General features: G+C 40.5%; 1 protein-coding gene across 2 annotated transcripts in view; it reads left to right on the top strand.

The window, feature by feature from the left end:
- The first annotated feature begins 6,842 nt into the window (after nucleotides 1-6,842).
- Nucleotides 6,843-13,265, top strand: part of WASL (WASP like actin nucleation promoting factor) — a 71,091-nt gene continuing 64,668 nt past the window's right edge. Inside the window, exon 1 of one of the 2 annotated variants that reach the window (XM_027102058.1) lies at nucleotides 6,843-7,305. In XM_027102058.1, coding sequence (XP_026957859.1) covers nucleotides 7,189-7,305 — 117 coding nt within the window. In that variant the 5' untranslated portion in view covers nucleotides 6,843-7,188. The remainder of the gene's footprint in view (nucleotides 7,306-13,265) is intronic. The other variant, XM_027102059.1, reaches the window with a different exon arrangement.

Raw genomic sequence — 13,265 nt, forward strand, 5'->3', positions numbered from 1 at the left:
GGAAAAAAAAAAAAAAAAATCACTTCATGCTCTGGACTTGCATTAATTTGCTGGTCATCCAAGGTGGAGGCCATTCCTGTCTACTGCTGTTAGCCACGACCCCTCTCCCTGCTCCCCTTAGGTTGTGTGCTGATTTCTGCAGATCGCATTTTCTCTCCCAGGGCTCGCAGAATATCACATGCTTAATACTCTGTGGCAGAGTTTGGACAAGACTCTAAGTTTCTTGACCTGATTTCAGACCATGTATAGCTATCTTTGTACCTCATGAAAAATATTCACATATTGTGCCTTGGATCAGATGTGATCACTTGATTTATAAGTATACATTTAATATTGTATAGGTTCAACATTAAGAAGATATCAAGATGAATAAGACATGCTCCCAGCTCTCAAGACAGCCTTAAGAATAACAATGGAGACAGACATTTAAAAAGTAATGATAATTTCCAAATGGAAAATCTGTATATCACTGGCTATGACAATATATTATATTAAAATGAACACTATGATTTTCTTTAATGGATTAGCTAGGTAGCTATTCATAGATAAATGACATCAAAATGTATTATCTTATGGTACCAATCCATTCAACCATTACTAGCTTTCCAAGGGCAAATAACCTAATTTATGTGGAGGGAAAAAAAATTGCTAGTTCATATTAAAGACAAAGAATGGAATAAAAAGGACTGCTTACTTTGAAGAGACAAAGTTTTATAATTCTCTCAGGTATGTATGTTATATGCATGTAATGCAGTACACAAAATGCTATCGTTATCACTTTCATAAAATTGGAAAGCAAGTACTATTTATGTTTAATATTTTATATTCTTGCTTTGTCTAAAAAGACCTCCTCTCCAGTAATCCAGTGTCCTAAAGTTCCTACTGTCTCTTGCTAACTTCTCCCCAACTAAATTAACTAGTTGCTGAGTACCTATAAATACTCATCCTATGTTCAGGGAGTTTCTGACCTTATGAATCTGCAGATCCCTAAAGTTGAACCTGAAATCTCAGACTCTCTTCCAGCTAGGACACAGCTTTGTGACTTTTCTCTAAACAGACAACTCATGGGCAAATGTGACTTCAAAGCACATAAAGAAGCAGGTGGCATAAGGGTGGCAGCAGAAATATACAGCTTCTAGAAACCCAGAAGAATTCTAGTTTCTAGTTCTCAACTTTAGCATTGGATTTACAGTGTCTCTCCAGACATGACAACAGATCACTGTTCACTGCAGCAGTTCCAGAGTGAAACCTGGGTGTAGTTCCTAGTTGCATAGAGAATGAATCAGGAGGCCTAACATATGACCAACAGGTATTTCAGAAAGAGAAGAAAAAAACTTCAAAAAGAGAAGAAAAGAGTGGAGAAAATGATGAGAAAGTGACACAAGAAAACTTTCCAGTACTAAAGGACATGAGTTTTTAGATAGAAAGGGCATTTGAAATACCCATTTAATACAATAAATGTTAAAAGATCCCACTGTTGGTATATCATCAAATTTTAGAATTCCATGAGCAAATAGAAGATCCTAAAAACTTCTAGAGACAATAGCCACACACAAAGGACCAGCATCAGAATAATATCATATTTGAACAGCAATGTTAAAATTAGAAATCAATGGAATAACACATCCAAATTCTGAAGGATAGTGATTTTCAATCTGAAATTCTAGACCCTGTTAAACTATCAGCCACTTGTGCGATTAGAATAAGACATCTGATGTGCAAGATCTCAAAAATTTTACTTTTTACATATATTTGTCTAGGGAAGTCACTAATGAATACATGCTCTCCAAACAAGGGAAAAAAACAAGATAGTTAACATAGGATCCAAGAATCAGAGAACCCAACACAAAAGAGGTGAAGGAAATCCCAGACAACAGCCATGCAGTCAAGAGAGCAACAGTCTAGATTAAGCGGAGGGCCCTGGGAGACAGGTCTCTGATTAAAACAAACAAACAAAAACAACATAAGTACATCTAATAGATTCCTGATACATTTGATTATGTGGAAAAGAGTATGGGGAGGGATTTTACAGTTGTTAAAGAATACAGAAGAAATGAAACAATTAAACAAAAGAAAATTTGAAGAAATCATCGAGGGGAAAATAAACCCAACAAAGTAAAAGCCCTACAGGAATGTAAATATTGTAATGTAAATACCAAAAGAAACAGTTCAGAGTGGAGGATGACTCTGGGGGGGAGTAAATAGGGGTAGAGAAGGAAGCATGGAGCTTCTGGGTTATGCTGTTGTTATAAGCTTTGTAGTATCATTTTATTTTTTAAATCATGTGAATGTATCATTTTTAATAAAGCTAAAAATTGATTTTTAAAAATTTATATGTATTTTGCAATATGTACAAATATTGAATTACGTTGTACAACTGAAACTAATATGTTATATGTTAATTATATCTCAATTAAAAAAAAAAAGAAAATATGTAAGCCTAGATTTCAACTCTGAAATGGAAAATGAACTACTAATAAACCTGAAGAAAAGAGTAATAAAAATGAACACAAAAATTACTGAAATAGAAATAACAAACTTGATCAAAATTACAACAAAAAAGTTGTATGGTAGAAGAGTCCATATCCTTCATCTCAATACTTTCAGTGAAGTAATCCATGGAGACTCAAGACATCGTCAAAACATCATAAGTATCCAAACTGCCTACTCATCCATAAGGTAGACTGACCTTGAGCACACTAAAATAAAGAAGCCAATGTCCGCCCTCTCTCATTTGGAATAATCCAACTGAGAACCACTGAGTATTCATTAAAGTTAAAGAGCAGTGGAAAAGAAAAAAAAACAGTTAGCAGCATCCTGGGAACTATAACATACATATTTCAAATAATTTCTTGAATAAAGCTATGTATTAGGTATGTGGAGACTAGTGGTACTGGCCATGTAGTGGTAGTAACTATCACTGGTAATTCACTAGCACGATTAAGAATTCAGTTTTCCACTAAGACCAATAAGAAATCAGAATGGGTTGTAAATAAGCTGTCTATTTCTAAAAAAGTAAGCCCCAGAGAGGCTTGTACTCAAAATGAATTTAAAAGGGAGAGGGAGTGGAATATCATTTGCTAGCTTACTTTTCAAGATTTTAGTTGATGAAAAATAAAACATTTAACTTGGGAGGACAAGGACAAATTCTCTTAAACATTTCTATATGCAACATTCGCATAAACGTGCAGAGATATTTTACAAGGCGCATATTCTAAACCCATGGCACTTGGAGGTTGCGTGTGGGAAGTGACATTCACCACTCCTGCAGCAGCCAGGTTTGCTGTTGTTCTGTCTCTACAACTCAGCTCTGCCATGGGAAAGCAGCAAGTCAGGATTGGTAATTATGACTACAATGGCTGTTGAATGTCACAGATCCCTGTGTGCAGCTACCTCTACATTCCCCTACAAGGAAGGGTGTCATTCCATTTTTAAATGATTAACATTAGCAAGGGGAACAGGGTGCTTCAGAGGACTTGTAACAGTACATAAACAATGATATTTGTAAAGGAGAAAAGTGGATTAACAGAGCACTAGGACAGGAGAAATTGGCAAAGTATAACAATAACGGCAGGGAATGCATCTGAAAAAAATGCCTTCGTTTCCGTAAATAAGCTACCCTAATGTTTTCTGTTAAAATGAGGACTTTACCTTAAAGGATTATAGCAAAGAGAGAAGAAAATAGAAGACCTAAAATAGATTCTAAGTGAGTCAAGGAAAGTCAATAGGAAAAATTAAACATGAATTGCCTTATTCTGAGTGATATCCATAGACATTTTAAGACAGCTTATGCATTTTATACCTACAGGAAGATAGAATCCCTACAGTCTTCTTCACCTAGCTTACAAACTTCAAGATACTTAGTTGAAGGGAAATAGAATCCTTCTTATTTCCTGGATCAAATCCAGTCTCTCAAACTGGGTAAAAAGAATTTGAGATAAGAAAATAACTTGCCAAAGAAAACAGAGAGAAGGTTGTCTTGTGTTCTGCCAAATAAAGGATATGCTCTCAAGAATCAAAGGAAGAAGGGGACTTGCTAAAACCTTTCAAACAAATACAGCTGGTACTGCTTGGTCTCAGGATGATCGTGGAAAAATAGAATCCTTGTATGCATGGTAAGGCAGGAAAATCCAAATATTGCTTGTTCACGTGTTCACGAGAGTAAGGAAGTCCTATTGCCAATGCAATGTCCACGCTTACATTTCCCACAATTTAAGAATTAAGAACAAAAAGCTGGAAAAAGCCTAGAGAAAAGCAAAAACGACAATGAAGGGGTAGGAAATAAGAACTTAAATTGCAATTCTGTGGACAAAACCATATTTAAAATTTTGAGGAAAAGTTAAAGACATGTTTTGGGCTTGAGACAAAAGCCTATGGTCGTTATAATTTCCCATCCTCATTTCTAAAGAAAAAAGAACAAGGGCAAAAGAGTCAGAAAATTGCATTTAGAAATAGGTAGGTTGTTGAAAATTTCCTGAAAGAAAAAAAATCAATTAAAACATAAATAGTCTAGACTAACAACAGGTTGTGAAAGGATTGGAACCCAACAGTTGTCAGCACGGGACAGATTCTTCAACTCATAGCTACTGTCCATTCAACTATCCTCCTATAGCTTCTTTTTTCAGTCCTTTTCCACATCTCTCTCTCCTATCTTCAAAATAGTTTGGTAGTCTGCAACGTTTAAAAGCTGGCATTCTGGCATAAAAATTGCTATCTTTCAGTTTTTATTAGAAATTAATATGATTCTGTCTCTAGATTGATAGTTTCAAAAAGTTTTGTAATTTCAGCATACTGGGACACATAAACCTATGTGACATAACATATAGCCTAACTAGAAATTCTGCTAACAAAGAAATTATGCCCCAAATTCACCACTATCTATCTGAAGAACTATATAGAGTCCCAAATACGAAGGACAATTTTCAAAGTAGCATGCTTAGATACGACCAAGGTAAAAGTACACATTTTAGCTCAACGCTTGCTCCCTTAGCTAAGGGAAGGCAGAGCAGACCACAGGCAAGGATGGTCAATGACAGGACAAATAGTATTTGAGTAACCACTCTGTATCAGGTATTTTACACGTTATCTTGGTAAATTTTGTAACTTTGAAGTATGTTGAATTATCTGTTTATGCTACACCTTTATTCAACAGAAATTATTTTCACTTTATGGATGAGGAAACAAACTCAGAATAGCAACTTGGCCAAAGTCCGTAAGGTTAGAATGACAGAATAAGAACTCCAACTTAGGCCTATCTGAAGCCTATACTTCTGTAACTATCCTGGTTCACAGGTTTGAAAATATTACGGAACTAATCTCTACTTCTCAAGAATTGGTAATGCTTTCCACTATCACTGTGGCTTTTATATATAGGAACCTCACTTTTTTTTTTTGTTTTGCGGTACGCGGGCCTCTCACTGTTGTGGCCTCTCCCGTTGCGGAGCACAGGCTCCCTACCCGCAGGCTCAGCGGCCATGGCTGACGGGCCCAGCCGTTCTGCGGCATATGGCATCTTCCCGGACTGGGGCACGAACCCCTGTCCCCTGCATCGGCAGGCGGACTCTCAACCACTGCGCCACCAGGGAAGCCCAAATTTTTTATATTTTTAAAGTGTATTGATAATGGTTTAGCAATCTGTTTAGTACATCCAAGATTTGTACTGGGAGCTTTCAGAAATATTAAAATCAAATAGTTTTACCAAATTTCATTTGGCAAAGGACAGATGTCCTAAGTTTAATATAGGTAACTCTTTTGTTTTAACCGAATAGCAAGCAAACATGATGGTAAAGTTTATGCAATAAATGCTAATTTGTTTAAAGTGGAGATGCTTATTTATAATTCACAGCAGTGGGTATTATTTATCATTTACATATTCCAAAACTTGGTTTTAATACAGCTGTCTAGTATTTAATTTACTGAACAAAGGGGGTTATCCTAGGTGGCTTTCAGTATTCTGAGACATACAAAAACAAAAAAACTCCTGAGATCTATAAGTTCTAAGGATTAAATCACAATATGTATTTCCCTGGGTGACACCCCAAAATGGGCACATTCATTTTGGATAAAGAGAACACAAAGTCTTTGGGGTTTGAGAGAAAGAAAAAGACGAGAGGGGGGAAAAAAGAAATATTTTTTAATTCACAAAACAGGGGGGGGAAATGTGTGGAGGACCCTTCGAGAAGAGGCTGAACTGAAATGTTACAAACACATTTGTCCTACGAGACACACCAGCGGGCGGTAGAAATCTTTTCTAAGTGCGTCTGCTTTCTCGGAACATCCATCAGCAAGATCTCTGTTTCAGAATTCTGGGAGAGACCTGGTCCTTCACTCCCACTCCCACTGCTGAAGTCTGGACAAACTCTGAGAAACCGTAGGCACCTGCGGCTCTGACGGAACCAGCGAGGAGCACGGGGGAGCGCGTCCCTTCTCCCATTTTCCGTCTGCAGATTCCAGACCTTTCTGACAAGCGGCGTGGACGTCCGGCTGTCGCGCCCCAGAAATGCGACCTCGTCCGCGGAGGATGACCTGGGTCTGCACTGAAGCTCCGCAAAGGTGTGCGTCAGCATAAGAGAGACGGGCAGCTCGGCCACGGAGACCTGACGCCTCCTCCCTCCAGGGCTCTGCCAGCGGAAAACACCCGAGAAAGAAGCCCAAACCCGGGAGCCCGCGCCTGACCCGCAGCCCCGCATCCGGCCGCCCCTCGGCCGGAAGGGGGTGTGGCCTCGGTCCGGCGCGGCGAAGCCAGCCGCGACGTGGGGGGGGGGGGTCCTCCCGGGGCCGCAGACGCGCGTTTCCGGCGCGCTCCCCCGCGTCTTGCGTCCTGTGGTCTCGCCCGTCCCCGCTGCCATGTTGAATTGTGCGGCCGCCGCCGCTGCCGCCGCTGCCGCCGCCGCCGCCGCCGCGGAAGGAGGGTTGGAGGAGGAGTTGGGAGTTTAGCGCAGTCGCCGGAGTGCGAAGACAACGAGCCTCCGGCCAGAGCCTGGGCCGACCGGAGCTGGGAGGTTCCCTTTCTCAGCGCGGCCCGCCGTCGACTCCTCCTTCCCGTGGCCTCCTCCCCGCGCCGGCGGAGCTGCGAGATGCTGCGCCTCTGATTACCCTCCTCCCGCCCCTGTCACCGAGAAAGGGGACGAGCGCTCGCCCACTCGCTGGAGGAGACTGCCCTGGCCTCCCTACCCCGCCGGCGAAACCATGAGCTCCGGCCAGCAGCAGCCGCCGCCGCCGCGGAGGGTCACTAACGTGGGGTCCCTGCTGCTCACCCCGCAGGAGAACGAGTCCCTCTTCACCTTCCTGGGCAAGAAATGTGTGGTCAGTGGACGAGACCCGCGTCGCCGCCCCCGACCTTACCTCACGGGCCCGGGCTGGAGGGCCGGGAAGTGGGAGTGGGGAAGGAGGCGGGAGCGGCGCGGGTGGGCGGTGGTGCTGCCGGCCAGGCCTCCCGTCGGCCCCGGCCCCGCGTCGGCCCTCCGGCCCCGCGTCGGCCCTCCGGCCCGGCTTCCTGGGTGCGGGCCGGCGCGGCCGGACGCCGCCTCCCGGACCTGCCCGGGGAGCACGCAGGGAAGTGTCACCTCCGCAGGCCTGCCCTGGAGCCCTGCTCGGTCGGACCCGGGTCCGTGCCCTTGCTGCTGATTCAGACTTTACTGTCAGGCCTCACGGGGATTTTCTTCTTGCCCGAGATGCTTGATCTTAGTAACTGGGCCCCTGGACTGGCCCTCGCTTCTCCACCTACAGCCGATCTGGGGGCGCCTTCCTTCACAATGCCAGAGGTTTCAGGAGTGGGTCGGTCGGGGACCGAGGCCCAAATATGAATGAATCGGACCATAAGGTGGTTTTTTAATCTCCTTTGAGGATCTTCATTCCTTTGAGGAATGAAGTCGAGTGCGTCTGTTCAGAATGAGGGCAGGAAATGCTACTGCTCCCCATTGCAGAGAAACGAGGTTTATTTCTCCAGCGGTCTCGCCCAGGCCTGGTTTTTCTCTCCTCTCCACTGTTTTTTGATTTTGGGGTTTTTGTTGTTGTTTTCTTTTTCTTTCTTTCCATAGGTGGGAGATGTTGCTCTCCCACACCAAGCGCAGAGGAACCGCAGTCTCCAGCAGTTCTTGGCCTTTGGGGGTCTGAGAATGGTTCTTAGGTTGGTGCAGTGCGGCCTGGTCCAAGCCCCGATGGCCGGTTGGGAGCGAGCAGCTCTGCTGTGGGAAGGGGAATGTGTGTTGTTGACGGAAGCGTTCATTACACGGGCCGCTGGCACTTCTGCGGGTGGGGAGGTTCTGCTCTGCGGGGTAGGCCTCGTTAGGCTGCATCTTACTGCGCTGGCTGGGTTGAACTGTGGTTGAGTTTGTTGGAACGCTGTTTGGGTCCCTTTCTCCCCCCTTTACTGCTTAACACCTGCGGAGTATGTGCCACTGGAACCCGGGAAGCACCGAGTGAAATGCCAACAGGGCTGTACCTTTTACAGCTTTTCTTAGTAGTGCTAAGTGTGTCAAACCAGACTCCACCTGCTTGTTTGAGAAGTTGGGATTAGACAGGTTCTGGGAAGTTACCAGATTAATTGTTAATTTTCTAGGAGTTTACCCTTTGTATCCTGTGCCATCCAGTAGGAGATTGAATCATTACATTCAGTTCAGATGTGTTTCAGATTTCAGAAGTTAGACCTGATTAGAAGAATAAAATGAGGGGGGTGGCTTAAAATGAGAACTGGGGGAAACAACTGTAAGGGCAGTCAAGCCCTTTACTCCCCACACACACTGTTTAAACCAATAAGAAAACTGAGCCAGTGAGCCCGAAGTCACCCAGCAATTTAGTAATGTAACCAGAACTAGAAAACCAGGACTCCTGATGCCTACTCTGTTGTACTTTCCACTACATCATGTTGTTTTAGAAGAGTTTTTTTTCTTACTTGTTATTGACTTATTTAAAAGTGGTATGAAAGGAATAGTAACTTCTATTTTTCATCAGAAACTGATATAATTAAAGTGTAAGACTCTTAAAGCAGCACTAATTTTTGAATATTTTCAACTTAGGAAAATCTTCAGTACTTTAAAAATGACATTATTTAAAGTTTGTGGGTTTACCACTTTTGTTGTGTAATCTGTATCAGAAAGCAAGTAGTTGTACCGTGTGTAACCTACCAGACGCATTAACTTTAAGCAGGAAGGACATTACATTTATACCCAAGTATACTGACTAATTGCTCTGTGCTTACCTGTAATGTTTACTGGTTTCAAAAAAATGACTGATGTGGAAGAATACAGCGATAGATAGAGAATGAATTTCTGTCATTTAAAACCACACTGTTGTAGTTACCTGCTCTTGTGGTGTGAAATGGTTGTGGAGATTAACTTTAATATTTGAAGTCTCCAATTACAGAGTAAAGAATGATATGTTAATTTTCTGGAACAGTCCTTTTTTTTTTCCTTTGCTGACTATGCAGTTTTTTGTACAATACTGAAATACATGGTCTCATTAAAAAAAAAAATGAAGCAATGAGATTTATAGGTCAAACCAAATTTGTTTAGCAAGATGTATTCAGAACTCTATCTAAGAATTCAGGAAATGAAACAGGTGTAGTTGTAGTTCCAGCTCTCAAGGAGTTTCATTCCTTCTTTCACTCAGCAAATATGTATTGAGTAGCTAAATGTTGAGGTCAAAATCAGGGTTGATGCCTGCACTAAGGGAGCTTACTGTATCTAAAAAGAGAAACAAATGTGTAAACTGATGAGTATGTCAATACTTCAGAGTGATGTGCAAGAGGCTGCATGTCACAATGGAAAATCCTGTATCCTGGCTTTGTAATCAGCAGATCAGGGTTTAAACTCATATGGTCACTTTGGACAAGTTTCTTAAGCCCCCTGTCCTAGCATTGGTTTTCTCTTTTCTAAAATAAGGATACTATCTCTTGGGGTGGTTGTGTGGATTAGAAGGACTATATGTGTAGATGCTATTATTTTTATAAAAGTTTAGGAGATCAGAAGAGAGGATGAGTAAACGCTTTTTAGAATGGTCAGTACCTGAACATTGAAGATTAGTAGGTATAGTCGTCATCGGGTGCTCAAGTCCCTTGCAGTCAGCCCTCCATGTCCAGAGATTTGGAGGGCCAACTACCCCCCAGATTGATGAGAGGTATGAAACAGCTTGGGAAGTCAGGGGACCTCCTAATAGTATGTTATGGAGCAAGAAGGGGTCTCAAGTTTAGGTATACATTGGAATCATTAGGGAGATTATTACAAATGCATATGGCTAGGCCAAATTCCTAGATAATATTCAAATTCATTGAGTCTGAGGTGTAACTTGGACATTTCTATTTTTAGCAAGCTTAATAGAAGTCTCCAACTTATATCACAGTTTGAGAACCACTGCTAAAATCCACTGTTTTCTAATAGGGTAATTCTGAAGCACTTTGGAAATGTTAATAGGTTTTCCCTCAATCTTTGGTCCATAAACTCTTTCAGGACAGCATTTCTCTAACCCCTTCAGATAACAATGTGTATTTCATAGGTGTAAGAGATGCAGTTGAGGAAGTATTGCACTAGTTAGTGGGGTACCACAAGATCAGATTTGACTTTTAGAAAGTTTGGGGAGAAAGGTAGAGGCACTCTATTATAGAAGGTGGATTGAGGGTTGTTAGATTGGAGGCAAAGGAGATCAGATACGTGTTTACAATCACCTGCATGAAATATGATGACGGTGTGAATTAAAGCAGTGCTAGTGGAATAAAGGAGCAAAAGACTCCAGTAGGATTTCATCCCCCTTAGGTAGAGGGCATGAAGGAAGGGAACTGGGGAAAAGTCAGGTATAAAACCACCAGCAGAAAAAGTATGCAGAAACAGGCATGTGTCACTAGATGTAAATATGCCTAGATGTTAATGAAACTCTAGGTTGCTGATTGTTTTCATGGAGGAGGTGAATTTTCAGTAAAGCTATAGTTTTACCACAGTTTTTAAAAATAGATTTTGAAAAAGTTGAGGTTCATTTAAAGTTATATGTAAATATATGTTATGTAATTTTACATAAAGTTAATAGTTCTGTTGCAATTTATTAGCTGGTGGTATTTTCTTAGAACAATTAATAAGGGTTAGAAACAAGATTACTAGGTCTAGTTTTGTAGTTAGTTCTGTTGCCTTTCATGTGTGTGATTTAACTTATTTTCTGTAAAGAGTATATCCATCTTGCCAAGAAAAGTTAAATATATACATTCCTGAATAAGTAAGAAATTAAGGATTGGGAGAAAACAAAACCTTATACTATCCCTCTGGTCCAGATGGATTGGGGTTAGAAATGTTAACTATTACCATTCCCTGCATACTCATTTGGTTTGTTTCAGGATTTAGTGATATTTAAGAAGGCATTTTTATTAACTAAGTTTAATTTTTATTTTCTTTAGTTCCTCAGCACTTGTTTTAAACTTGCTTAAAGTCTTTAGTTTTTTGTTTGTTTTCTCACCCTATATACAATTCTGGGAGATTAGACCTTATGCCTACATAGTCTTCTATAATTTTTATAATAACCAGCATACAGATCACTGAATACTTACTGATTGCATACTTATAATAGCTAACTTGTTTACTCCTTAGGAATTCATTCAGCATTTCTCATTGCTTGATCAGGTTGTTAAAACCTTCAGTTTCTAATACAGATGGTATCTGGACTTCAGTCTTCATTTATTAGGAGAACAAAGTGGTTTAATTCTTGTGCTGAACTAATGTAGTTGGTAGCAGTAGCTGTCCAACATTTGTTTCTGTGCTAAATTCTTAAATAGGTTTAGAGAGAGAGGTGCCTATGAGGGATGATTGTCTTGATGAAGCCCTAAATTGAGGCGGTCCCGGAGGGAAGTTAGTGCTGGGAATGTATTTCACCTTGAGTGATATTTAAGGAGAAAAAAAAAGGTAAAAATTCACAGGATTTGGAATAGACAAAGACATGAAGGCAACCTAGGCTAGTGAAGAGGGAAAAGGTGAGTACAAAAGTGAGTGTCATACGGGGTGAACTATAAGCACAGGAGATTTAGAAGAATCCAGCAGATCTGGGTTTATATATCCTTTTTTTTTATTATTCTTAGCTCTATAGTATAGTCATATTTCTTAACAAGTATGAGCCTTAGTGTCTAGATTTGTAAAATGGACTTAGTCAAGGATTTCAGAGAATAATGCGATAATGTGTGTAAAGCTGTTAGAACGCCGGCCACTTACAAAGTGTTCTGGGAGTTGGAGAAGCATGTGAAAGAATGTTGTCATTAATACTATTCACTACTTGGTTTAGATTTCTTGTTACTGGCAGAGAGGTTTTAAAGTAAAATCTTGAACTGTATATTGTATTTGTTTTGATTTAGGTAAATTAATTCTAACATTTTGGCTTAAAGTCAGTACATTATAGAGTATGTAAATTAAGAGTTAAGCAGCAGCTGGAACAAATCTCTTTGGGGAATTTCTGGGCAGCCTAAGCCCCTCTGGCTGCTGACCGGAAAGGAAAAAAGGGATACTGGTATAAGAGTTAGGAGTTCCTGGGTTTTAGTCCATGCTCTGCCACCAATTAATTGTGAATGTGAACAGGTATCTACCTTCCTGAACCTCACTTTCCTGGTCTGAAAAGGAGTGGTTGGACAGGTAACACCACAGTCTTTCCACCTTTAATGTTCTACCACTCTAAATGTTCTAGTTGCCAGGGACTCTAGCAGGGAAAGAACAGAGCTTCTGTTAACCTTGGAATATGTGTGTTTTGCTCAGTGGAGACAAAGATAGTATATATTTAAGTGCAAGGTAGATAATCTACAGTCATTTCACTGCAGATTCCCATTTCTAACTCACCTTTTTCTTAGCATCATAATTTGATAGATATTTTACCATAGAAAAACCAGGGTAAACAGAATTAAAAAGCATTAGTAATAGAATAATCAGCTCTCACTAACTTTGAATTATTAATTATTTATTCTAATTACAAGGAATTTTTGGCTTATTATAAGTATGCCTTTTAATTAAGATGGAGTTATTTTAAAGAGTTCCTCTTTTGTTAACCAGTTCCGTCTAGAACCTCATTTCTTGCATGAAACTTTATTAGTGATATGATAGTTTGGTGTTACCTTTTATTGCTTATTATCTAAGGTTAAAAATAAGTTTTTTTTTTTTAAGTTTTTAGTTTTAAGTGTTAGACTCAGTAGTTATAGTGAACTGACTTGGTTATTTTAGAATGATTAAAAGTTGAGGTTTAGAAGAGCAGATGGAGTTCAGCTTCATTATAAATTATTCTGTCTGAGAGTCATAGCTTTGATCCAACAG

This window comes from Aethalodelphis obliquidens, unplaced genomic scaffold (genome assembly GCF_003676395.1).
Source record: "Aethalodelphis obliquidens isolate GAN/ISIS:26980383/991018 unplaced genomic scaffold, ASM367639v1 scaffold5, whole genome shotgun sequence".
Lineage (NCBI taxonomy): Eukaryota > Metazoa > Chordata > Mammalia > Artiodactyla > Delphinidae > Aethalodelphis > Aethalodelphis obliquidens.